Source organism: Furipterus horrens, unplaced genomic scaffold (genome assembly GCF_987537825.1).
Source record: "Furipterus horrens unplaced genomic scaffold, mFurHor1.1.pri manual_scaffold_4, whole genome shotgun sequence".
NCBI classification, from domain to species: Eukaryota; Metazoa; Chordata; class Mammalia; order Chiroptera; family Furipteridae; genus Furipterus; species Furipterus horrens.
In genome coordinates, this window is record NW_028327174.1 from 147,166,772 (window position 1) to 147,193,065 (window position 26,294).

At 37.1% G+C, this 26,294-nt stretch overlaps 1 protein-coding gene across 1 annotated transcript in view; it reads left to right on the top strand.

Annotated features, from left to right (window-relative positions):
* The window catches only part of PTPRD (protein tyrosine phosphatase receptor type D), a 520,035-nt gene extending 498,261 nt beyond the window's left edge, over nt 1-21,774 (top strand). The window contains exons 28-34 of the mRNA XM_090274103.1: nt 9,527-9,812; nt 10,237-10,415; nt 11,031-11,157; nt 12,356-12,481; nt 16,015-16,169; nt 19,002-19,137; nt 20,890-21,774. Coding sequence (XP_090130229.1) covers nt 9,527-9,812; nt 10,237-10,415; nt 11,031-11,157; nt 12,356-12,481; nt 16,015-16,169; nt 19,002-19,137; nt 20,890-20,958 — 1,078 coding nt within the window. The 3' untranslated portion in view covers nt 20,959-21,774. The remainder of the gene's footprint in view (nt 1-9,526; nt 9,813-10,236; nt 10,416-11,030; nt 11,158-12,355; nt 12,482-16,014; nt 16,170-19,001; nt 19,138-20,889) is intronic.
* Nucleotides 21,775-26,294: the final 4,520 nt, after the last annotated feature.

Consider the following 26,294-nt stretch of genomic DNA (forward strand, 5'->3'; position numbering starts at 1 on the left):
AACCTATACAGCTTTACTTGGGTAGGTCTGGTTAGTAATTGCATTCACTTTCAAAACATCAATTACTTTGTTTTATTCAAAGTAATATAAAATATGGACTGGACTGATATGGCCATTTACAATGAAAATCTCTTTGAAAATGATGTAGTTCCTTATACTTCCATAGCATCATTCACCCCATTCAGAATCAGGTCAACTACCTATTATCAGGACGAGGCTGAGTCTGTTTCTGTCTATGCCTAATGACCTCTTCTGTCCTTCTGCAAATAAAACCAGCTATAGCATATTTGGGTGTTCTTTTATATTAGTGTCTTCTTTTATCTTGTGCATCACATTTTAAGAATAATGTGTTCAGCAGATAAAGTTGGGACAATACCAACATCATACAAAAGTCTTAGGAGAAATTTTATTTTATTCAAAATGCTTGAAAATATATCGGATTAGAACCATTTTGGCTTTTTGTAGTCTTTTTTTATTTTTTTAAAGGAACCCCCCCCCTTTACTTACCATGGAAAAATAAAATGCCCAAAAAGTGTGGTCTGGGTAGGTTAACATCACCTCTCAATATTCTAGACTAGGATCCTTATCAGGTCAGTTCTCTGTGCTTAGTCTCTGCTTCTCTGTTGCTGAAGTGTGAACTTCTAATCAGCAGAAGATGCCACACAAGAGTGCAATACACTTTTTCTTTCTAGAGTGATCAAGATTCCAGAGGGTCTCATCCTAACTTTTGCTTATTCTAACCCTACTAAGCATTCTCCTCTCCATAATGCCATCTGTGCTTTCTGAACCCCTCCCCTCCACGCCCCCCCCAAAAAAATTGACACCGGATGGCAGGACCAAGTGTGAATGGCAAGGAGCTGCCAACCACCACCCAGACATCTGAGAATCCATCTCTGGTGAATGAGGTTTCATCTTCTCTCTCTACTTCATTGAGACCTCAAATGTTATTGATCTTTTGTTTTATAATAATAGCTTTTTATTCATTATTTTATCTTTCTTTTTAATTCCATTATTCCATGAGTATGTTGTCCTTGCCAAAAAAAAATCAAACACTTCAATAAAGTCCCCCTTAACTACCATCATCACCAGTTCCATTCTCCACAAAAGGTAACTGTTGTTTTAATTTCTGTATCTTTGCAGATCAAGTTCCATACATCAGCATATGTCATATAAAAATACACAATCTTGTCATGTGAACTTTTTAGAAATATAGTAGCATCATGGTGTTTATATCCCTCTGAAGCAAGCATATTTAGGTAGGCTCTTTGAAATCCCCTCCTTTTTTTGGGTGGGGAATACAATAGGTTTTCATCTACCATAGCTTATCCATATCCTTAGTCATAATATTGTTTTATCTATTGAGTTTGCTATTTCAAATAATGCTACAAAGAAAGTCCCTTTCTAAGACTCTGAGGATCTGTGTACATATACCACTGTGACAGAAGTGAAGTCCTGCATCAAAGAATGTGTGCATTTAAAATTGTAATGAACACTGTACAGTTGCCCTCTCAGACAAGCACATTACATAGCCATATAGCCTATGGTTAATAGCATGGATAAATTCTGCACTTCAATGGCAATTTGTTCCATTTTTCAAATTTTAATTTTAAAATAATATATAAAAGTGAATTAGGCAGGTAAATATATTAAAGAAGTCTATTTTTTTAAATCATTCTAGGTGAAAGAGGTGACAGAGGACATCATACTAAAATATTTACGGGTCAGATTTTGATAGAGACCCCTAAATATTCTTAACCAGTATGGCTGCCTATTAAGTTAAGTGTTAATTTTTAACAACAAAAAAATGAAAGAATTTCAAAATGCCAGCCATATCAGGATCACTTCACAGTTTTATCAGGATAATCATCTGATTAGTCTTATAATTTTTAGTCATGAAACTCAATCCATTCTCATAGATGTTCTTCTTTATTATCCTTGCAGTTCATGAATGCCATTCTTGTTATAGCTGAACTGTAATATCCAATCAAGTTATGAGCTAATGTATGTACAGAATACTCACCATGAGTTTTGGTCTATATTTTACTGTCTTTGCACCCAAATAGATGTACTGTAAAATATTCTAATTCTATTGTCTTTCTTTGCCAGATCAGTGAAGTATCAATAAAGGGTCAGCATTAAAACTCCACCAGATTAATCAGGAAAGCCAATTCTTTAGCACATCCCCAGAATTATTTTATTACAAAATAGCCCCCTTGTGCCTCTTAATGTTTTCTTTATGTACATCACTACTGTATCGCATCACGGGACATTAAGCATATTTCAACTCATGGGACTAAGTCAATCATGTTTTTAGAAATTGAAAACAAATGTTATAACTGGATGAATGATAATATTGAAGTAATAACAATTTCCTAGCAGGCACGCTTGTTTAATGGCTTGCATAGTCTGTTTCTCACTGAAATCATTTTCTTTTGTTTTGGTTTGGTTTTTTTTTAAGGCAAAAGTTTGTCCATGATTTGGTTTGCTTTAGTTGAATTATTGTCATGCTGGAAGATAACTTAGATTTGGTTTTACTTCATGGTAACAGGGACCAGCCTAATGCTAGGCTTGATTTAAAAGTGCTGTTCTCTTCCCTTATGCTGGGATTTTCTGTAACATAATAAATGTACTAAATTGTGCTGGCCTCAGCCTGAGGCACAGGGTTATGCACTCTTTTTTTATTTTTTATTTTTTTCTTAAGTTATTTAGAAAAATCTGTCTCTGTGCTTGGCAAGTACTCCAACAGAAAACAGATAAAAATAAGGGTGGTTTATCAGTTTTGCTGTTCTTATCATGTTTCAGGTTGAAGGCTGTTGAAATGATGAAAAACAAACAGCACTAAATAGGGTTCCGTCATTATCACTGTGACGGGGAGCTGAATTTTTCAAGATCAAAGAAAAATGCATTTGCTTTTAGAACTACAATCTTTCATTTTGAGAGGTGCACTGCATGCAGATACTGAGGATGGATGAAAAATAGAGTAAACTGGAGAAGGAACTAAAATATATGCTACTATGGGAACTTGGAAATTTAAACAAAAGTGGGCTGGCATACATTTAAAAGCTCTGAATTTTCATCCTTCAGTTTCTTATGGAAAAAAAAAAAAAAGCAGTGCCTAAGGTTTGTTATTTCTGAGCAACTACAGTAAAGCATAAGCATGACTGGTTTCCATCTCATAATTTTACTGTATAAGATCTCCCTTTACCTTTGTAAACAGGTATCAAAAATATTCCCATGTTGGGGGCTTTGGGGAATGTTCCTGTATACATCATTTCAGGAGAGAGCTTTATGTTTTTACACTTATATTTTTTAAATTGTGCAACTCGAGTTGAGCACCTTCATTCTCCCTGGCGTGGCAGTTGCCATGGAAATGATCAGATGCAGTAGAGACAAGAAAGCCGTTGTTGTTCCCCTCAAGGAGATTATTCACCGGTATAAACATAATAACCAGGAAACATAAATAAGGTAAGGCAGTTGCTATAAAGAGGTATAAGTTGTCATAGGGATCCAGGGAGGAATAAACCAAGGGGAGAGTCTTAATCCTGGTTGCAGCACATCAGATGAGTCTGAAAAGAAGGTGGATATCAACAGGTAGACATAATAAGGAGGAAGAAGGACCTGCATTAGCAAAGGCCCAGAGGTGGGAACACCTAAAATGTGTCTCATTTGCCTGGAGCTGAGGGGAAGTCATGACTCTTATAATAAACATATTCCTGTATATTGCCTATTTATGAACATGCAGTTATTTTAAGTAACTGCTATTAACACGATTATATGTTTAATAAAAATGCGATAAACAGTACTTAAAATGGAAAGTAAATCTATGGAACATGCCCTTTTCCCCTCACTGCCTTTTAGCCACCCTGGCTTTCTTTTAGTTCCTCAAATACGCTAAGCTATTTTCCATTCCAGCATCTTCCCTTGCAGTATTCTCTCTCCTCCAAAGCTTTTTTACCCTTTTCACTCAGCAAAATGATCTCGGCCCTGTTGTAGTAGTTAGCTAGGGCCTCCATAACAAAGTTTGATGGACTAAGTGCCTTAGACAATAAAAATGCATTTCCTCAAAGTTCAGGAGGTCAGAAGCCCATCAGGGTTGTTTTCTGGTGAGACCACACTTCATGGCTTCAGATGGCCACCTGCCAGCTGTGTCCTCACATGGGCTCCCCCCAACCCCCACTTGCCCTGTGCATACCCTCAGAGAGAGAGCTCTGGTGTTGCTTCCTATTCTTGTAAAGTCCTGCTGGTTTAGGGTCCTACCATTATGACTTTATTTAACCTAATTACCTTCTTAGAGTCCCTTTCTCTATAAATACAGTCACATTGGGGGTTAGGGTTTCAACATGAGATTTTAGGGGACACAATTGGGTCCATAACAGGTATCATTTTACTAAATGACACTTCTTCAAAGGAGTTCAGCCATCATCCTGCACATGTAGCTCACACAAGTTGCTGAGATTTAAAATTATATATTATTCACATGATTGATTAATATCTAATCCCCCCACTAAACTGTCATCTCCCTGAGGAAAGAACCATGTTTATTTTGCTTACCACTTCCCTGATGTCTTAGCATATAGCAGGCACTCAGTAAATATTTGTGGGATAATAGCCTGCAGATTCTTATGAAAGAGTCTTTAGAAAATGTGGATGGAAGAACAAAATAATAGACACCTTCCTATCTGTCCCTGCATGGTGGGAATGGATGAATTAGGATGGTCAGTGTGTGCTGATAAGGTGTTCCTACCAGCTCCCCCCACGGGGTTGGCAGGTCATATTTGCCAACTTAGTTCTTGTGAGTGCCCCCACCATGGCAGATTTTTCAAGCCACAGATGCGACAGCACTGAACAACACTCAGTAGCACCCCATTATATAGTATCTTTTCACCTCAAGAACATAAATGTAAAATAATTAAGAAGCAATGTGTTTTGAGTCTTGCCTTTTTCACTTAAGCAGAATTTCTGAGAACTTAACAGTTGGCTTTTGCCAGCTCCAGCACACCATTGATGAACAGTTGAATAAAAGTGTAAAGGTTGAATGCACAGAAATGTATAATTTATCGTGCAGGGCAAGAGGGAAAAGCAGGCTAAGCTGATTCTTAAATTTTAGATCTGAATCACACAGAATGAGAGTGAGAAGAGAAGATCTGAGCAGAGAAGATATTGATTAATCTTGGAATCATTTTATTTCTAAGGAAATTCAAGGGCAGTTTGAAATAGAGGTTTCCCCTTATGCTCAAAGAAAGGGCTATCACTTTAGGAATCAGTTGTTTCGCTGAACCATGAAGGGGAATGAGAGAAAGGAAGATGGAACTTGGGGGTATTATCTACACTCTGGGGGCTGGCAGAGGAATGTAACTTCGGGAAAGAGATACAAATGAAAACTCCAGAGAGCCAGGAGAATAATCAGCACAGAAATCAAATGGGGAAAAAATGTTACTGAGGAACAGTCTGAAGGGTGTTGGTAGATTTCCAAAGATGTCAGGGTTCATCTTTGATTTTGTTTTCCAACTTGATAGGACTTCTTCCCTGTTGTAGAATACATGGAACCATTACAGGAGTCACAGTTTCTGGCTGATGTTATGTGCTACCTGTTTCAGGTTACTTTGTGTTTGAGATAATTATAAAACTTTCTCCCTTCCTATCATCAACCCCAAAAGAGTTATCTCTGATGTTTCCCATACTCCCTCGATCAGTGTCATAGAAACCAAGGAAGGAAGAAAGACTTTTCAAGAAACCTGCATTAGGAATAAACACTACTAAAGGATTGTTGAGGAGTGAGCCACAAGAAAGTCACCCTATTTGGCAATTGTTGCTGACTCAAATGACAGAAAGCCATGAAGTGTGATGTTCAAGTTTAGCGTCTTAGAGCCTGCATCTGAGTGCCTGTTTGGCCATTTACCATTAGTGTTGTGAGTTCAGGGCAGTTCCCACATGGAATGAATCATAGAAGAGAAAAGGAAACTGACATATGTGCCAAACGCCTCCCAGGCACCAAGCCCTGTGTGGAAAGGCACTTCACTGCTATCTCATTTACCAGGTCAGTATATGGGAAAGCAGAAAGTTCCTCCAACATCAGATGGTATTTATTGGAAATAAAGGGAGAAAGGTGAAAGTAGTTTAAGGGAGTATATTAAAGCAAAATTTTTAAAGCCTAATCTTAAATCACCCAGTGATGATTCTACCAGAATTTTCACAGTTAACATTGCCTGTTTCCTGTTGTCAGCGTCAGAGGTTGGAGTCTTTATCTACAAAGTAACCGCCTCAGAAAGACAGGGAAAAAGTTAAGTGACTTCCTCAAGGACACCCAGACATTGATATCTGGAAAAAGTATCTTGGTATTTTGAACCTTATGGTCTTGGTTCAAGCTAAGAGGCACTTCTACCATTTAAAACCCTCAACAAGTCTTTGTCTTAGAGAAGAGGTAACACATAAGTTCCAAGGGTCACTCCTTCCCTATCTTCCATACGAACACCCAGATTGGGCAGCTAATAAGTTTGTGTTTTGGGGAAGAAAAAGTAAATTTTTCACAAATCATAATCTCTCTTCTTTTTGTTTTTCTTCCCACAATTCATGATTCAGACGCAGGCACATTTTTTTTTTCCTCTCTCATTTTTTTGGGGAAAAAGATGCATCATTATCACCATGAAAAGGTGGATGTCACTTGGATCTGGAGTTATTTCTAACAGTTTTGCAAGATTCTGTACTATCTTTTTGCCAGAATATAGAACCATGCATAATCCAGACATTTGGAATGGTCTCTGGTACATATTTTGAGAAAAATATTCTTGCCATTATCTAGAATTGATTTGACATATGTCTTGATGATAAGGCTTACCGTGTGGTTTCCACTTGGAAAAATTTCATGAAGTTGTATCCATTTAGAAGCAGTGCACAATTAAGATGAGGAAAGACAATGCACACAAAGGAAAAAAAGATATTCATAGTTTTAGAATCTGCCGAACATGGGGCTGCCTCCCTTTCCCAGGTTAAGTCTTACTGAAGTTCTTTGAATGAGACTGCAATGGCTTATCAAGGTTCTCCTGTCTCCCTATTGCTTATCAAGGGACTGGAGCAGTCTTCGGGTATTCCTGCGTAGTTCTGAACCTTGGGAAAATGTGTGATTTCTTTCACTGACCAGACAGTCCTGCCTCCTGCTCAGCAGGCTGACCAAATCTGGATGGGCTGCTCATTTGAGAAGGCCACCCCCACCGATCAATCATCCATTCACTTCCTAAACATTGCAGACCACTGACTGCATGCATGGTGCAGGGCACACAAAGGTAACAGAAATGCAGACCCTGCTCTCAACAGATGCTCTGTTATTTATGGATGATGGTCCTACCAGACTAACTAATAATTTATTGTGACTGGGACTATAGTAGAGTTTTATTGAAGACACTAAGGGATCTGGGACATAAGGTGATGAGCTCTGCCTGCAGGGTAGGGGATTGGAGGGTGGAGATTATCAGGATGGGGAACATCAGGGAAAACTTACCATTTCACAGGTGTACATGTTAGAACAAACTAAATAAAATGGGACTTGGTGGTTCTCAGTGCATCAGGTTTTCTCCTAAGAAATGTGCTCTCATTTCTAAGACTCTGTGTCTCAGAAGTCTTTTACATTCCATCTCAATATTATGTCACTTTGTAGTTTAAACCTTGAATGGAGTCTTAGAATCAGTATCCAGAGGGTCCCTAATTAGACAGTGAATGACTTTTTTGTTCCTGACAGGATATAAAATGATGTGAGCAAGTTTTAAATAGCGGTTATATCACACTCCCACTTAACCTCACCTACAAGTATCAGGGCTCGTATGTGGAAGCTGAATTTGATCCATACTGCTCAGTAGTTAAATAAAGGTATTACTTGTTGCAGAATGCTCACTTACCACCATGCAATTACTTGACACTAGAGAGAAACTGCCATTTAACTTGAATCAGGCCCCCTCACGCTCATCAAACTCAACCATTTGGAGTCATACACTCCTTGCACTAGACCCATAAAGTTGCACATGTAGCTCCCAGAGAGCCAACAGTATGATGGCAAAAGTCATTTTCTCTTTTACTGTTCCAGCCTCCTCAACTCACTGCGCTTTCTGTTCTTCAAGTCTTGGTGCAAATGGCACATCACTGCCCCCCCCCCCAAAAAAGTATCTTTTCTTTCTTATATTATGAATGGTTATGTAAAGTGTTTTCTTCATGATAGACTTTGAGATTTTTAAGGTAGGACCTAAGTCGTCTTTAATGTTGTAGCCCCTAAATTACTTAGCAAAGTATTTCATTGTTTATTGAATGAAAAGATGGACAGGTGGACAAATAAATGAACATATAGATACACAAATGACAGGGACAATGGCACAGAGCACATGAAGGAGGCTGTATGTTGCTTGGTGTCTAAGGTGGTGATATGTACTATACCTGTTGATTAACATGTTTCCCAGCCAGGTAAACATCCATGACCAAGAATCTGGGATTCAACTATACTTGACACATAAATAGACTCAGCCTAATGGACTTGATATGAGACAAACAAGGCTTACCTTGAGATTTCAGGACACAGATGTGTTACTTTGATAATATTTTTTTCAATGCCAGAGAAAATTCCAAAGTTCCGACTACTTGACTCTGTGATCTAATTCAGTAAATTAGATTGTCTCCTTGGAATGGTAGAGCTTGTCTTTGTGCTTTGTTGACTTTTTTACCTGCTCTTCTTTGAGTCAGTTTCCACCAACTGAAAAATGACCTATAAGTCTGGAAGTGATGGTGTTCAAAAAAAATGGCTCAGAGCTTCTTCAGACAGAGTGAGGCTTTTATTTTCCCACAGAGAATACTTGAATTTTACCTAGAATTTCAAAATATAGTCAACTCTGAAAGAAAAGGGAGTAAAAACTAGGAACACACCCACACGCTCTAGTGATTGCTTTTTATTAAGAATTTTTTCCACTGAGAATACCCTGTACTATTTTTAGTGTGCAAAAACATTTTACTATTTTAATTATATACTTCCCACTAGGTTGGTTTTAGAAGTTTCTTGCTGATTTCTACAGTGTGAAATATTTCAAGTCAAGTGATTTACTAGGTTGTTTTTGTTTTTGTTTTGGTTTTTTTTGTAAATTGAACTAAAATAGATTGAGGTGGTTTGCAAAAATATATAGCCTAGTTAGATCTTGGCCATTTTAAAAATAGTTTCTCATATAAACAGCCTAAATGTTTGTTTTTGTTTCTCATAATGGTTTCAAAATATTGTCTGCTTTATGTTATGTGATCAAGAAGGTTAGTAATTATGGATTGAAAATTTTTACATGTTGAAATCACACTAATTTCACATGGTGTATTGTTCCCTACCCACTGGTTATGGTGACTTGATAATACTTTCGACCTTAGAGTGCCCTAAAATCATTACAATAGCCATTTGAGTAGATTTAATGGGTTTAAAACCTAGTTAATAAAAACATTGAAAATAATTTTATTGTCTGATAGTTTCCTGATAGATTTATTTACACTTTTCTCTTTGTTTTTCTTGTAGTGCGGGAGTTGGCCGGACGGGTTGTTTCATTGTAATAGATGCCATGTTAGAGAGAATAAAGCATGAAAAAACTGTAGATATTTATGGCCATGTAACTTTAATGAGAGCCCAGAGGAATTATATGGTTCAAACAGAAGACCAATACATCTTTATCCACGATGCACTGTTAGAAGCAGTGACTTGTGGAAATACCGAAGTGCCAGCTAGAAACTTGTATGCCTACATTCAGAAGCTGACACAAATAGAAGCAGGAGAGAATGTCACAGGAATGGAGCTCGAATTTAAGGTATGATATTGGATGTGATGTGGTAATTCAGGAGCAAGTCATTCCAGGATTATCTTTGAGTAGTGGCTTCATTTTCTTAACCTTCCAAATTCGTCAAGTTACAAAATTCATTTGACCTTTGCCTCAGGTACCTGACTATAATAAACACTTTCTCCCTCTTTTCCTTTTCTGTTCTGTGCTTCCTAATACTACCTTGTGCTCTTTGTACCCTAATTTAAACTGAGAGATCATACTCTTAGACCATATTTAAAATTCAGTAGGTTATATGGAGTCCATTAGATAGAAGTGAAAAACAGTGCAGTTTGAAGAGTCATTGGCCATAAAACAAAAGCTTTATGTCTAAAAAGGAAATATTGAATATGTTGCATTCAAATCATAGGCTAAAATTATCTCTGTTCGATTTTTCCTTTTATCTATTAAACAGCGTCTAGCCAGCTCGAAAGCTCACACCTCAAGATTCATCAGTGCCAATCTTCCATGTAATAAATTCAAAAATCGCCTTGTTAATATTATGCCATATGAATCCACAAGGGTATGCCTGCAGCCTATCCGAGGAGTAGAAGGATCTGATTACATCAATGCCAGTTTTATTGATGGATACAGGTATATACTGTTGTTCCCCTGACAGTCCAAAGCCTTAATATTTACATGTGCCCTAGTTTCATAGCCAGAATGAATTTTATCTCCATTCAAAGCATTTTCTTCCTTCATATGTCAGCTTTCAGTCCCTTGGTATTTGTTCTTGATTATTTTGAATAGGGGGAAGAGGAAACAGTACAGTCATAGAGTTTTTAATCTGGCTTTCTGCATACCTCTTTCAGAAGCTATTTGGATGTGGAAGAAGTTAATTTAAAAAAAAAACTCTTTGCACCATATTTTATAAATTTAATAGATTATGTAAGAGTCAGATCTTCAAAATGACACTGCACAACTGTTTCTTTAAAACGATTTGTATGACACATGAAATTGAGTATTAGCATTATACAAAAATTTAAATAATAGACATAATAATATTAACAAAGCAATTTCTTTTGCAAAGTCCCCAAAATACATTAAATGTTCTTATTTGATTACATAATCAAAATGAAAATGCACAGCAATTGCATTAAGGATATATTTTCAGTTTTTATTACTGGGTTTGATGTTTACATAGCAAAAGTGAACCTTTGCATGTTCTCTGATTTCTTTAACATGTTCTTTTTGTTCCCTGTAACCCAGACAACAGAAAGCCTACATCGCCACTCAGGGGCCCTTGGCAGAAACCACTGAAGACTTCTGGCGGATGCTCTGGGAACACAATTCCACCATCGTTGTGATGCTCACCAAGCTGCGAGAGATGGGCAGAGTGAGTGACCCCCCATGAGATGTGCACTTCACGGAGAAGTGAGATTTTCATTTTAGTAACTCAAGTGCCAGTGCCATTTCTTTGACATTCAGCATACTCCAGAAACATCTGGGCTGTTCATTACTCTGGGTCGGTTTTTATCTTACAAAGCCACATCGAGTTCTTTCGTGTGTATGTTTTGAAGGAAGATCTAGTATTTTGTTTTCTGTGAAACACAGTCATAGAGACAAATAAGTCCTGACTCTCAACATATTCTTATATCCCTTCACTGTGGACAAGCTGCAGTTTATTGAGCACATGTGCAGTCATTTCTCTGTAGGAAGGAATATAACTTTCTTTTATCCCTGAAGCAAATTCTTACTTGCTCAACCATCTACCCACCACTGAATAAGGTGTTGGAAAATTACATAGTTTCTCTAAGGTAATCTCAGATGTACTTTTGAATAATGATTATTCTGAAAATATACATCAAATAGTATTTGAGACACCTAAGGACTTCCCACTTAAATTCAATAGATGCAAGCAAGCATTTTGCCATACTTATTTGAGATATTGTCTCTCTCTTTTCATGGTATAAATTAAATGGTAGAGATGTATCTAAAACCCAGCTTTTAGGGCCCAGAGAGAAAAAAGAAAAAAATAAAAAAGCTGGGAAACTAATTTGACTCTTCTGATTTGGTCATTGACTCTCTGAGACGTAGCCAAGTCTTTAAAACTGCCTGGGCTCCGGTGTCCTCAGCTGACATGAGAGGTTGGACCAGATCAATTCAGAGGTTTCTCTCTGCATTCACACTTGATGGTTCTCTTCATTCTTCATTCCAAACCACAGTGGTACAAGTCTACTAAGGTGGTGCAGTGCATGATTGATATGACTGGCATTATATCCAAGAACTGATGTAATTATTTGGATTACTCATAGGTATGAGATGCTTACCCTATCCAAGTATTCAATTCAGGGGATGTGTATTAGCTCCTAATAGGTTCCAAGTACTGCAATTAATACTAGGGGCGAGATTTGAACCATAGAATTGCCCTATCATCAGGAAATTTATGTATTCAAAAAAAATGAGTCACATGCAATTGGAGTGGGCTTCAATTTTGAAATTGCATTAATGAGATAGATATATGTAGATAACTAGATGATAGACCTAACTGTACTTGCATTTTTGTATGGTTACCACTAATCTGCTCCTTTCAGGAGAAATGTCACCAATACTGGCCAGCAGAACGGTCTGCAAGATACCAGTATTTTGTTGTAGACCCCATGGCTGAGTACAACATGCCGCAGTATATTCTAAGAGAATTCAAGGTCACAGATGCAAGGGTAAGTTAAGTTGACACAGTCTTATGCACTTAACTGTTAGCAGAAAAGGAGTCTATCTAAAATGCCCCTCTGAGAGAAACATTTGCCAGTGACCATGTTCCCAAAATGAAAGGCAATCACTCATCCTGGAGGACTTTTTTCTTTTTAACATAAGAGTAACTTCTCTTCTGTCTGACAAGTGTTCTCACAAACCCAGTTTGGCTTCCCTTCAAATGTAACATCTGGCAGCTCAACTTTGGGATTGCATTTGGTGCATGTGTGTGCCGGGAAACATTTACCAATTGGTTGGCTGTGCTTATATTCACCTTCTCAGTTCATTCTCTTTGGAACTTTCTTGACTTCTTCATTACTTGAGGCTGTAAATATATTGTTGTTTTGCAAAGCCCTTTAGGTCATGTGGGCTTGGAGGTTAATTTGGTATGATTTTAAAACTGCAGAGCAAATGGCATTTTTTTAAAAAGAATCTGACAAGCTTTGCACATTCTAATTTGATTGCTGGCATGGTTTATTCCTCGGTGTGCTAATGTGTCTGTCCGTGAGAGCGGTGCACCCCAGACCCTTGTGGCTAATTTTCATTCTGCATTTCTTGTCTAGATTGCTGAGTCCAAGGTTCAGCTCTGATGTAAGATGTCTGTGCATAAACTTGAATATCCTTGCCTGCAGCCACTCTCAAACCGTGATTACAAATGCATCTTAGGAGAGGGGGAGTCAGTCCAAAGCCCCACTTTGTTTCTGGAGCTATCCCAGTGGGCGGGTCAAGTCAAACTCCAGTGTAAAGCTGTTTACTTGATCCATCCCCCCCAAAAAGCTGCTTTCTCAACAAATCCTGATAATTGGAAATCGTCTGCTAATCCCCAAAGCCAAGGCCTGGCTGGTGACCTAAAGTGAAAGAGAAATTGGTTAGTAGACTGTTTGGCCCAGGTGACAGGCCTGCTGATGGCAGGAAATCTGAAGTCTTAACTGTTCTGAAAGTGAATGAACACAAAGCAGCCTTTCAGTTCCCAGGTCTCTTTCTGAGTTGCCCAAGCAGGAATGCTTTGGTGACCCACCCCATGGTTTAAAAAAAAAAATACCCTTTCAGAATTTGAAACAAGATATGTGAATGAAAATCTTACTTGCATTCTAAGCAAACTTAGCAAGCATTTCTGATGATAAAAAGTGGTAACCAGGCTCTGTAAATGCCAGAGACACCTTCTCTACCACTCCTCACTTGCTCAAATTAAATCTGATCCCACTATGCAGAAGATTTTTGGAAAGGCTCTCTGGGACTGAATAATTTTCCTAGCTCCCATAACATGTGCTGTTTGTGCTCCTAGTGTATTTCTAATCTTAGCTTCTCAGTCTAGAAAGCAGGTTGGCACCTGAGGACAGGATATTGTTAAACAGGTACCATGTTAATGGAGTCAGGTTGTCTCCTCCGAAGAGGAAGGTTTGTGCTAAAAACCTCTTCTTGCTGTAAAAGCAGCTGTGGTCAGAAATAAAATTCCCAGGACACTCAGAGGACAAATCTGCATTAGCCTCTGGCTTTCCTTCCTGTGTTTTTCAAACCTTTTCCAGAAACAGAGGGAAGTAAATCATGCTTCCATGGTAACCAAGTTAGTTATGGGGCCAAGCATTCATTTCCATATTCATCAGTGTTCTCACAAAGTTGATGTGATCTTCCTGTTTTATATCCATCCCCAAATGATGCCTCAGAAATATGCCCTGTTCCAGTAGCAAGCACCAGGCTGGTTGATGTCTACGCATCTTGAGCCATTCCCTCTCCCAGTATGGATGAATGAAGGAAAACTAAGTCTCTGTGTTCAAGGGAGGACCTAAAAAACAATGGAATTATCTTCTGAAGGGCGGGCCCCGTGTAGTACAGGCTTCCCCCACTAGGTGGGTGTTCTAGGAATCCGTCTGTATCAGTGTACCAGCTGGTGTTGTTGTGAGAGGCTGCATTCAGCTTCAGTGAATTTTTTTTAAGATCTTTCAATGCGTTTGCCCATTTCGTGATGGGTGATTTACAAGTGTATCTGCCCACACCACGCTGAGTGTTCAGCAGTTTTTGACCAAAAACAGTATGACTCCTGTGCCCCACCCTCTCTGTTCACCCAATCTCCCCCTGAGTGCCTTTTTTGTTTGTTTTCCTGAATGAAAAAAGTCCTCCAAGGGAAATGTTTTGCTTCTGTGGAAGAGGTAAAATAAAAACAGCAGCAGCACTAAATAACATCAAAATAGACGAGTTCAAAAACTGTTTTGAGCAGTAGAAAAAAGTCACAATAGGTGTATTGCATCAAATGGACAGTACTTGCAATGTGACTAAAGTTTAAATATGTAAGAATAAGTACACAATTTTTTATAAATAAATCCTGGGGGCGGGGGGCATCTTTTGAGGTTCCTTATCATACTTACCCAGAACCTTGGGAACATGCTAACCAGTATCTAAAAGAACTTTAAGTGGGGAAGAGGTGATACAAAAATGAAAAAGAGGAACAAGTTGAAGCCTTAATTGAGAGCAGGGCTTTTTCAGATGGGACCAGTCCCTCTATGCATATAATTTGGATCCTCTCTCTCTCTCTGTTGATCTTGAGGAGAAAAGTGATGGGCATGTTGTTATTCCTGCTTCTGTAAGCAGAAGGCCCCCTTCTGCTTTTGTGCTTCCAAAAATGCTGTAGAATTCCAGAAGGAATCAGAAATGCCTTTGTATCTTCTTTTCAAACAATTTATACTTCATGAGTCAAAGCAGTTTTGCCTAATCACTGTAGAAAAGAAAGTCTTCTTTTGCACCTGGCTTGTTTTCTTTCTTTGTTTAGATTTGTCTGAGTTAAAAGCCCCATGGATGCCTTAATTCCTGCAGTCAGGCAGGAAGAGTCCTTTCTGAGAACAGAGCATTTATTTGCTAATAATCTCTTTGATCTACTCTAGGGAAGCCTCACTTCCTACTCAACAGCGTAGTCAGTCACATGGCACGTGTGTGTATCCTGCCATTGTCTGGACATCGTATGCCTCTGAGACATATGGGCCATCAGCTTAACAGCAGCTACTTAATTTGTGTCAGGCCTTTTCAATGTCACTATTTCTCATTTGACAATGCTAGATATAAGCAAGTGCAGCAGATGTGAAGTTGTGTTGGTAGCAAACACTGTGTTCTAGAAGACGTGCCTGATGCTCTTTTCAATGTTAAAATTTATTGGATCCAGAAAATTTTAAAATAGAGTGTATAGGTTCCTCCTTGGGTTTGAAGGCAAACTTAGGGTCTCAAACATGTAATAATATAGGAATTAGATGACTCTTTACTCTGTGAGGTTTGTGACTGGGCATTATGAGAGTAAACAAATTTGCAATGTAAATATATGTGAATGGAGACAATGTTCATAGCAGATAAGACACATGCGTATAACGAAGTTTCTAGTTAAATATGTTCCTAACTTTTCCCCCTTTTTTTGGTTTTCCTTTTTGGAAAAATGATCATGCTTGCTGTTGTGGTCTGTGCACTGGCTGAATCGTCCTGGCGTTCTTCTCTGTGGCTGGGTATGGCTTTCTCCCCAAAGGACGGTCAGTCCCGAACAGTGAGGCAGTTCCAGTTCACTGACTGGCCAGAGCAAGGCGTGCCAAAGTCTGGAGAAGGATTTATTGACTTTATCGGCCAAGTCCATAAAACAAAAGAGCAGTTTGGCCAAGATGGACCCATTTCAGTTCATTGCAGGTGAGTTAAGAATCAGGAATGATGAGTTTCCATTCGTGATTAATGTGATGGTAACTATGAAAATATGTACTGGAGCCTGTTTACTCTTGGTACAAGGTTCTTGCAGTGAATCTGCATAATTGGAATTTTATTCTCAAAAATGTATTGTAAAACCTAAATCGAGGACTCATTTCTCTTTCCTTCCATAAAAAGACAGTAAGTAGAGGAAGATTTTTTATCTCCAAGTATTACCTCTTGTAACAAAGAGCCAAAGTGTTTTGTGGCCTATTTTACCTTAACAGGAATTATTGATACATCGTCTCGTCACAATTTGTTCATTATACTGATAACTATATGTCGATATCTTGCTCCAGTGTTTGTCTTCTTGGGAAAACCATATACAGTTATCAAGCCTTAATGACAATACTAATCCTTGCCAGTAAATAAGTAATTACAGTTAAAATTGTAATTTGTTTGAAAATTGTGGCTATATCAGAAAATGAAGCATCTTCAAGTTAATTATTTTTAATAGTTTCCAGAAGGTATTCTAATTCAAGTCATTGAAGTTACTAGAAATAGAAAGTAAATGTTTCAGAAAGGTCACTCACCGCAACTTTAGTGCTTTTGGAAGTTTAGGGGCAAAAATTTTCGAGCAAAGGGAATTCACCTATTTTTATGTAAACAAATATCTTTTAGGACTCTAGCAACTTTTGATGTCTCAGTTTCTAGTTTCTTTATGGTCAAAATCTTGAGAGAGTTTATTTAAAAATTGATTTTGCTTCAAGAATAAAACAAAACTAAACTATACTTCCTAGTGACATGGAAGACAGGGTCTGAAAATAGGAGAAATATTAGACTCAGGCTTCAACATGTCTGAGTTATAGTTCCCCTTCTGTCAACATGTAACTCCGTGACACTAGGACAATTTCTCTGAACCTCAGTTTTCTCGGCTGATCTCTGAGGTCCTTTCTAGCATACTGTGTTTCCCAGACATTGTGTAGTATATGATAAACAGACCTTATTTAAAAATATTTGCTTTGTATTGAGTTATCCTAAACCCTTTGCTCTAGCCAACCAAAGAGCAGGTAGGAAACAACCCACAGACTTAAATGTTCAGACAAAGTGGATAACATATATGGGCTTATATTACCTGGATCTTCCCATTAATTTTCCACATAATTTGCCCAAATGCTAGTTTAAACTTTTCCAATACAAAGGAAAGAATATATGTAATACATATTTTTAACTTCAGCCATTCCCATACGTATATGAAGGGGTGTGTATGAGAGAGACTTCTCTCTGCTTTCGTCACCACAAAATGCTTTAAACACTCCTATAGTGTAAACGCTACAGCATGTTATTCGTATACCATATATATCTTAAAGACTTTCAGTTATTTTCTCTTATCTGGGGATATCCTAAAAACAACACTTCTTTTGTTTCTAACTTATTAAACTAACATGATAAAGTCAATAATTCAGAAATCATAAGGCCAATCTGTTATTTTCCTGAAAGCAGCTGGTAGAAAGCCAAAAACCCTCTATTTTTGTTACATTTGAGCAATTAAATTGAGATAAGTAAGACTCCAGAGTACCTAGACCACTCAACAAAAAGATCATAAATCATAACCTCTCAGGATAAAGAGAGACTTTCAAGGTTGAAAGGGACCCGGTTAAGGTCATCTACTCCATGTTAGCAAAGAGCCTTGATGGCTCCTGGACATCCTCAGACACTTTGTAAGGACTATCCATGGATTTTAAAGCCTCAGTTAACATTTGGTAGGACTCGTTAGAAAACCCAGTTCATAAGGGGACACACTATTTATATGCCGGTCAGCTACATCCCTAAGTAAATGAATCCATCCATTTTCTACAGCCTGTACCCAAGCGTTACACAGGGCATTTAATGAGGATCCAGAAATGTAGGGATTGTTCAAATTATTCACTGTTCTCCTCATTACCTAAACCTCCAGATGCTTTCCTACTGCTTAAGAACACAAAAGCTATGAATTAATTTTCTTCTCTTGCTGCACTGAAGATTCTGAAATTATCTTAAAACAATAAAGAAAACAAACTCAAAACCTTGCTAATGTAGTGAAAAGAATCCTAGACAGTTAAAAATGATAGATAACTGTATAGCTAAATGGCTCTTAACCAGTTTTTTTATTTTTTTTTTATGTTAGAGACCTCTGTTAAAATCTTTTTAAAGTTATCTTTTAAGAAACAGAAAAATATATACCTTACACAATCCATACATATAAGATATTCATAGACACTTTGTGAAGACTGAGTACAATCCCATATCAATTCCCTGTAAAAGAATTTTTCTCAGATAAAAAATATATAAATTTGAATCTTTAATATACCTTATTTATTTATATGTCTCAGTGATGGAATATCCTGAACAGATTTTAAGTGACTGTATGAAGTAGATAATACAGTATAAAACTTGACAATGCTCAGTTTATCTCACCTTCTCTGAATTAGTTCATCTTTTAAAAACATGAAGCAGGCAAGGTTTACAATTTCAGGATCTGCCTGAAGAGTGTAAATCTATAATTACATATCCTTCTTTTTATTTATTTTACAATGTGTTTGCTTGATCTTTCCAAAAAGGCATATATGATACCCGTTGAAAAGTCATTTTGTTTTATAAGACTTAATCCTAATCACTCCACATTCATCCTCACGTTACCACATTATCATTTTGTGATCCTACTACCACATTTTTCTGTATGTCACTGGAAAAACATGATGTGTTGTGAAAACTGGTGGACATGTGTCCACTTACAAGTAAATGTAGCCATGACTATGAGCATCTCACCCAGTAGCATTGCCTTTGTTTGTGCGACAGTGCGGGCGTCGGAAGAACTGGAGTCTTCATAACGCTAAGCATTGTTTTGGAAAGAATGAGATATGAAGGCGTTGTAGATATCTTCCAGACTGTCAAAATGTTGAGAACACAACGACCAGCCATGGTACAGACAGAGGTGAGAAAAATCTTCATGAGCAAAATAATAGATTTTATGAGCCAGGACCTCCTATAGTTCAGGGACTCTCAACACCAGGGGCAAAATACAGGGAAATATTGCAGGGAAAGTATCACATGGTTAAATATGTTGACGCTCGTTTATCTCCTCTGTCAATGGGAATGGCAGTTTCTTTGAGTTGTTTTGAGAGTTATGTGAGATTACATATTAGATTGAACCATAATAAATTGCTACTATTTAATCACTTTTGGCCTATAAAAATTAGACATATTTATATGTAAATATATATAAAAATCACAGTGCCTGGTTTATAAGACTCTTAGCTCATTTTACTTAATTTTCTTCCTGTATGCCAAAGTGTTACATATCAATTGCTCTATATTTCATTTCTTAATAATGGCTATTTTAAATATTTGGATCCTGGATATGCCCTAGAGAAATTAGCCCCCCGACTGATTTTCCAGTACAATAATTAATATGAAAATTTTCTTATTTCTCAGAAGAATGAGTTCATGGTTTAGCCAGTCTAGCTCATTGACTAATCTTTCTGTGGATAATATGAGGGATAGATTGTGTTTATATTTTTCAAAAGGCCAACAAATTCTATAATTTATGTGTTCCTAAATTCGTCACTCACAATATCTTTCAGACTTTGATTTCAAAACAGTGCAAGCATTTGGCTTGCAATACTCAAAACATTATGTCAGCTTGACAAACTTAATGGGTGTTGGGGGTGACAGAGGGAAATTGGACGTTTAAAAAGCCTTAACACTTAGCCAAGCAACTTACTGTGACAAGATAAGAAAGCAAACTCCATTTATTTTGCATTACCATTTTTATTGTACAAAAATGCACATTTAAGCAAAATAGAAACTATCTACTTTCAGCCCCATTGGCTACTGAAAATAAGTTTCTTTTCTGAGGAAAATCCTACTTTTCTCATCCTTTCTCTGTAAATTATAATTTTTCCATCTCTCCAACAATGCCCCAACATTTTCCAATATGACTGTGTTCTTCCCTGTCTGAAAAAGGACGCATTTCATACCATGTTATTTTAGAGGGGGCCTTTTTAGAACAGACAGCTAGCAATCATATTGAATTAGGTCAAACAGCACAGGAATTTTTTTATGTGGGCAGCCAGTCTTGTGCTGTCATTTTTAGGGGTTGAAGATCTTCAAGACCAGAGTTCTGAGTAAATGGCTCTGTATGCCTACTGTTCCCCATCAGATACCTTCGGCTGTCTCTGTCACTTATAAGAGATGGTGGAGAATTCTGAATGAAGATTGCAGGGTCTACTGTCTAATAAGACTTTTTTTTTTTTTAATTTAAATTCTGTTAGCAATAGCCCAGAAGATAAATGCATCTAAATTTTCCTCAGGATAGTGTGTGTCTGCATCACCTTCTCTTAAATACAAAAACTGAGAATTAGTTACCTTATCACAAAAAAGCAGATATAAGGAGCTTGCATGTTTAGTCAGTAGTGGTTATTTGATACAACTTGGAGAATGGTTCACACTTGAGCTTGTCCCTACTTGGAATCAGGAGACTATTTTAGTCCAATTGATTGGTGAAGTTAATAGACACCTCCTGTGGCTGATCATTCTTTGCTCACTAAAACTGAGTGGTCATTGGATTGAATTGATTGGCAAAAGGAGGGGTTTTTGTCCCCATAGTGATGAGACTTTGTTTTCTAATATTGATTTTCATTTTTCTGTTAAAATGTGCTCACAGCCCCTTCTCTTTCTTGGGCAGGATCAATATCAGTTCTGCTATCGAGCCTCTCTTGAGTACCTGGGCAGCTTTGATCACTATGCAACGTAGAAACCCCTGACCCATTTTGGATTTTACAGCAGGCCCTTCAATACCCACGGAGTCTCTTCTGAGCCATACAGGGCACTTGAGAAGTCCTTCTTAACTTCTAGGTAACAACCACTTAGTGGGACTATTACACACAAAGCAAACTAAAAACAAACTTCCAGGTGGACCAAGACATCACAGTTTAATAATCTAATCTGAAAATAATAGAGAGAATCCTGACTGATGAGGTGTCTGGAGGATTTTATTTACAGATGCCTCAAAGATTCAAAATAAAGGGAAGAAGAAATCACAACAAAGAACCAGCATCTTGTTCAGGACTGCTCGCTAGGTACGAGGAGGAATTGCCAAGCACTGCAGTTCAGCACAAGATGTTGCTGGTGTGACTTCTCACGGTAAACAAACTGCTTCGACATGACCTCTTCCCACCATATTGCTCATAATAACATTTTAGGGGGACAAGGGGGGAATGTTTAAAAAGAAAGTCTTTGATTTAGTTTTTTAGTATTGTAAGATACTGCTTACCTGTGCTTCATTTTTAACTGTGTAAACTTTTTTTTAACAAAATGTATCTATCATTCGATAAAGTGAATTTTAAAAAGGTTACATAACTCTTTGATTTTTATTTCCAAATTGTAGGATTTTTTTAAGCTGTACAACTGTTATCTGTAGTATCTTGCTGTAGAAATATCAAATACTTTGAAAATTTGCACATTTTTGTGCAATATCCTAATCTACAGTATTGGTCTTATCAGATATTACTTTTACACTTCTCTTCAGTTTTCACTGGTAAGAAAGTACCCTTTTTTTTTTTTTTTTCAAGTCATCAAAGAGAGCTTTGTTTTGTTTTGGAATCAACAGGGAGGCGCAAAGTATAAAGTTGCTGCTAACATATATACATATATATCCATATTTTATAGGGGTGTCTATGTATATATAGACAGTGTGTTCACACAAAATGATAGATAAAGCTATCATTCAGTTCTTCCATGATTTAGTATTTTTTAAGATAGAAAAACTATTGTAAACATTTTTTTCAATTTATTAATTTTACATTGGTATTTCTTAATATTACAAAATTTTAATTTTTTAAGGGATATGAGGAATGCACATCAGTGATTGTCAAACTTCACCCCCTATTTTCCTACCCTATACCCCCACCCCGTCACCCACTCACCTAATCATATTCACAAATACCATTTTGTTAGCCAGGCTTCCAACAAAGTCAATATTTCTAACAACTCTAGTGCAATAAAAAGTTATTAACTATCTAAGAGGTGTGCATGTGGGAAAGGTCAGTGCATAGCCCTTTAGGAGAGGAGAATGTTGTAATATATCAGCTATCAAGTTGTTTAAAAAACAGTGTATTCAATCATATATTGTCTATAGTATGTGCTATGAAATTTGCATTTATGATATGTAACAGGGGCAAAGCCAAACTCATGTTGCTCTGTTCAGTCAGAAACACTTTGTGGCAGACAGCATTCTTGGGAAGTGCTGTACTTGTTTTCTTTTGCTTTTAGTTTTGCATTTAGAGTGCCTTATAATTGATGCCTATTTTAATAGCATTTCTTTTTAGCTTTTGGTTCATATTTCCATTAGTTGTTCATATGTTACTCTTCCTATTAAAGCATTATCTGTTTACCACATGTACAAAAACTCTTTGAATAATATGCATTCCTAGTTTTCAACCAAGTCGGGGATGTTAGTGATTGTACCAGCCCAAAGCACTTGGATAATCAGGGCCCTTCTTCCTTTTATAATTGTCACATCAGGAAAAGCTACTGCTTTTATTTATAATCCCTTCCAAATCTGCTCTGGAACATTCAGAAACTGCACCAAACTCATTTTAGTAACACACATCATTGACAACTTTGGAATATATTTGCTATTCCATTAGGATTTTTCTAAAAGGGGAAATTTAAAAAAATGTATATATATGTGTGTGTGTATGTGTATATATATATATATATGTGTGTGTGTATACACACACACACACACACATATATATATATATTCCCTGAACTTTCCACTATTATTACTTAAGGAAGCCATGGAAGATGGCATGAGTTTGCCATATCTTTACACAATTTTTTAAAATCCTCAGAATGTCCAAGGCACTCTTAAAGAGTTTTGATATGGGTATAATATTTTGGTTTAATTTTAGCTCCATTGATATGATTTTTTGTTTTCTACATTTTCCCATCATGAACAGGATGAAATCCAAGAGACCAAACACTTGCAAGCATCATATATGAGCACTTTTGTATTAAAAAAAAAAAAAAAAAAAGGAAGAAAAAAAAGAAAAAAATGTAAAATACTTTTTTTAAAAAAAAAGTATCTAGAAGGCTACCTCAGAATGAGACTCTCTAACCTACATCAGAACCAGAGAAGAATGTGCACTATGTGGGTCTGTTTCCTTTGAGTTTGTACCTTTTGATGATTTATCCAAGTGCCAGATTACTCAGTGCTATAACTTTCATTTAGTGAAACAAAGAGGGGCATTAGACAGACATTGCTTTATGCCAACAGGCCATGTTGGACATAGAAGATCAGATGGTGTATTGCATACCAGAACCATTGTCCGATGAGCAGTTTCTCTCCCTGAGACAAAAACTGCCCATTTGGCAAAGGGAAAGAGGAGAATAATCACAAGAAGAAAATGAATGGTATGCATCCCATAGACAAGCAAGGCAGAGACGATGCCACATGTCAACTGTTCAGGAGCTGCTTTGAGAACTAACTAACTCCCTACTGTCATTGATGTGCATTCCACTCTGTGCGTTTCTGTACAAACCATTCTAGTTTTCTTTTCCCAGGTAAACATCTTGATCCACCATGACCATAAACTCAAGTTTCCGATTATTTTCATCATCATAACCAGTACGGTGCTATTATTTACCTATGTATGTGTAGTTATGTATAATTTTGTAATTAGTTACAATGGTAAAAAATCAAAATATATAAAAAGTGATTTGTACAGAACTTTATTTTAGCTCTTTTTTAAAAATGATTTGCATGGTTCGACAACGGTGAGGACAGCCAGGGGAGGGAAGGGCCTCTAGGGAACTTTGCACTTTCTATACCTTTGTACTATGCACTGCCCTATTGATTCTACACCCAATAATGTTATTACTTGAACCCATCTGTAAGAAACTGCTTCAGAAATTCATTTGTGTGTATGTAAATAACACAACATAGAACAGGAAGGGGGAAAATTCTGCAGTAATATACAGATTTTTTTTCTTTCCTGTTTATTTTTAGTTCTGCTTTGTTTTAGTCCCTCCTTTTTGTTTTTACTTGCCTTTCCTTTTTCCTTTGTGGGTTTTGGTTTCCTTTGGTTCATGGGTGCCCTGATACTCCAGCAGAGATCAGAAGGCTACAGATCCATCCTATCCATCCGTTACGTGGCTTTGCCATCCAAGCTTGGAGTGTCTACAAAGATAATAACAGTTGTGTTCTTTGCTCTCGTTTTGGATGCATAGACTGAAAAAATTTTAAAAAATTAACTTGTAACATGGCTTGTTAAAAAATACAATTACCTCTAATTAGTAGTACGCGTAAATGTTTTACAGAATGAAAGGCGTGCTTTTTATTTTCTTACTTCGTTACATTGGTGGCGAAAGAAGTCAGTATGAAAATCAGTTCTTTGCTGACACAAGTTCCATTTGTTACAGATGAATTCTAATAAAAATGTCAGTGTTATGCAGCCCTGGTCTTTGCTTTTGTCCAATCAAGCGCTTGGGTTTTGAGCTGATTTTATATATGCCCCCCCCCTTCTCCTCTGGTTATCTGGTTAGTTTCTTTGCACTAATAGTAATGCCACCTGCCTTTGAGGTGAGCACTTCTTCCTGGTAAGCAAACTGAGGCTCAGAGAAATAAGAGTACCCAAGTTCTCACAGCAAAGAAAGAGGTCTTGGTTTCATTCTGAAACAACTGACAGCTCTCATGCACATAAAAATAACTAACTTCATAATATTAATTCCTTAAACTCTTTGGGAACATAGCTATGAAAAGTATGGCTCGGATAGTTTATGCAGTCATTCAATATTATGGCATGCCAATAGTGGGTCAGAACTGTTCTTGGCATTAGTGATGCCACTGTGAACAAAGGAGATGATAATCCTGCTTACAGTCCAGGGAGAGAGGCTGGCATTAAGTAAATAATTATTGAAATTGCACTCTGACAAGCGCTATGAAGGAAATGAGAAGGCCCTTGAAGTTCAAACTTTTCAGTTGTGAGTAAAGTCTGACTCCACTTGGCTTCCACAAAAAGAAAAGTGTTTATTGGCTCATATATTAGAAGACCAGGGGTACCCAATTTTCAGGCACATCTAGATTTGGGGCTCTTTGCTTTTGGGGTCTCTGTCTGTCAGCCTTGTTTCTACTATCTTAGTGTCAGCATTAAGCAAACTCTGTTACCTCAAAGCTTTGGAATCTTAACACCACAGAGCAGGTAAGTGGGAGAGTTTACTTACCCAACAGACAAAAAGACATTGTAGAATGGAGTGGACACTTCTTGGCCCACATTGACTTGACTTGGGACAAGTGATCATCTCAGGAACACCACTATGTGCTTATTGAGTTGTCACATCAAGAAGGATTCAAGGTGGTTGTCATCTTGCCAAATAGCAATGAAAATGATGAGATGAACAACTAGCTGTAAATCAAACAAATGAGTTAAGTCAAAGCACAGCACAATGTTACAATGAACTGTTGTCATAGAAATGATGAGGAAATGAAACAATTCCATTACCTAAACATTATTTTGGAAATCCTGACACTGAATGGATCCTTCCCACCCACCCACCCACCCCTCTTTTTTCCTCTCCACCTGTCAACCTATTGGCCTTTAATTTTGCAGACTTGGTCATCCCATTGATTGGAAAGGCACACGATTCTTAACAAGAAAAACAGGTAAATCATAATTGATATTCTGATCACTGTGATGCATTATTTTAAACAGATGTCTGATCAGAGTGTCAAAGGTGACAAATATGAGCTAATTTTACCAATAAACTAATATACACAATGTAGAAATTATTGTTAATAACTGGATAATAATTACTTTAGGGCTCTTAATCACATTTATAATTAAACTTCATAAGAGAATTTCAATAAATTAAAATATAACAATTTGCTAAATTATACATCTGAAAATATATAATGGATTTTAAAGGATTTTTTTAAAATATTAAGGGACTATATTAGGATCTATGAAATCTAAAATTGTCTATAATAGTAAAATAGGGGTGGAAACACCCTAAGTGTTCCAATAGGAAATTATTAAAGATATATATATGTATATATATGTATATATATATATATACATATATATATAT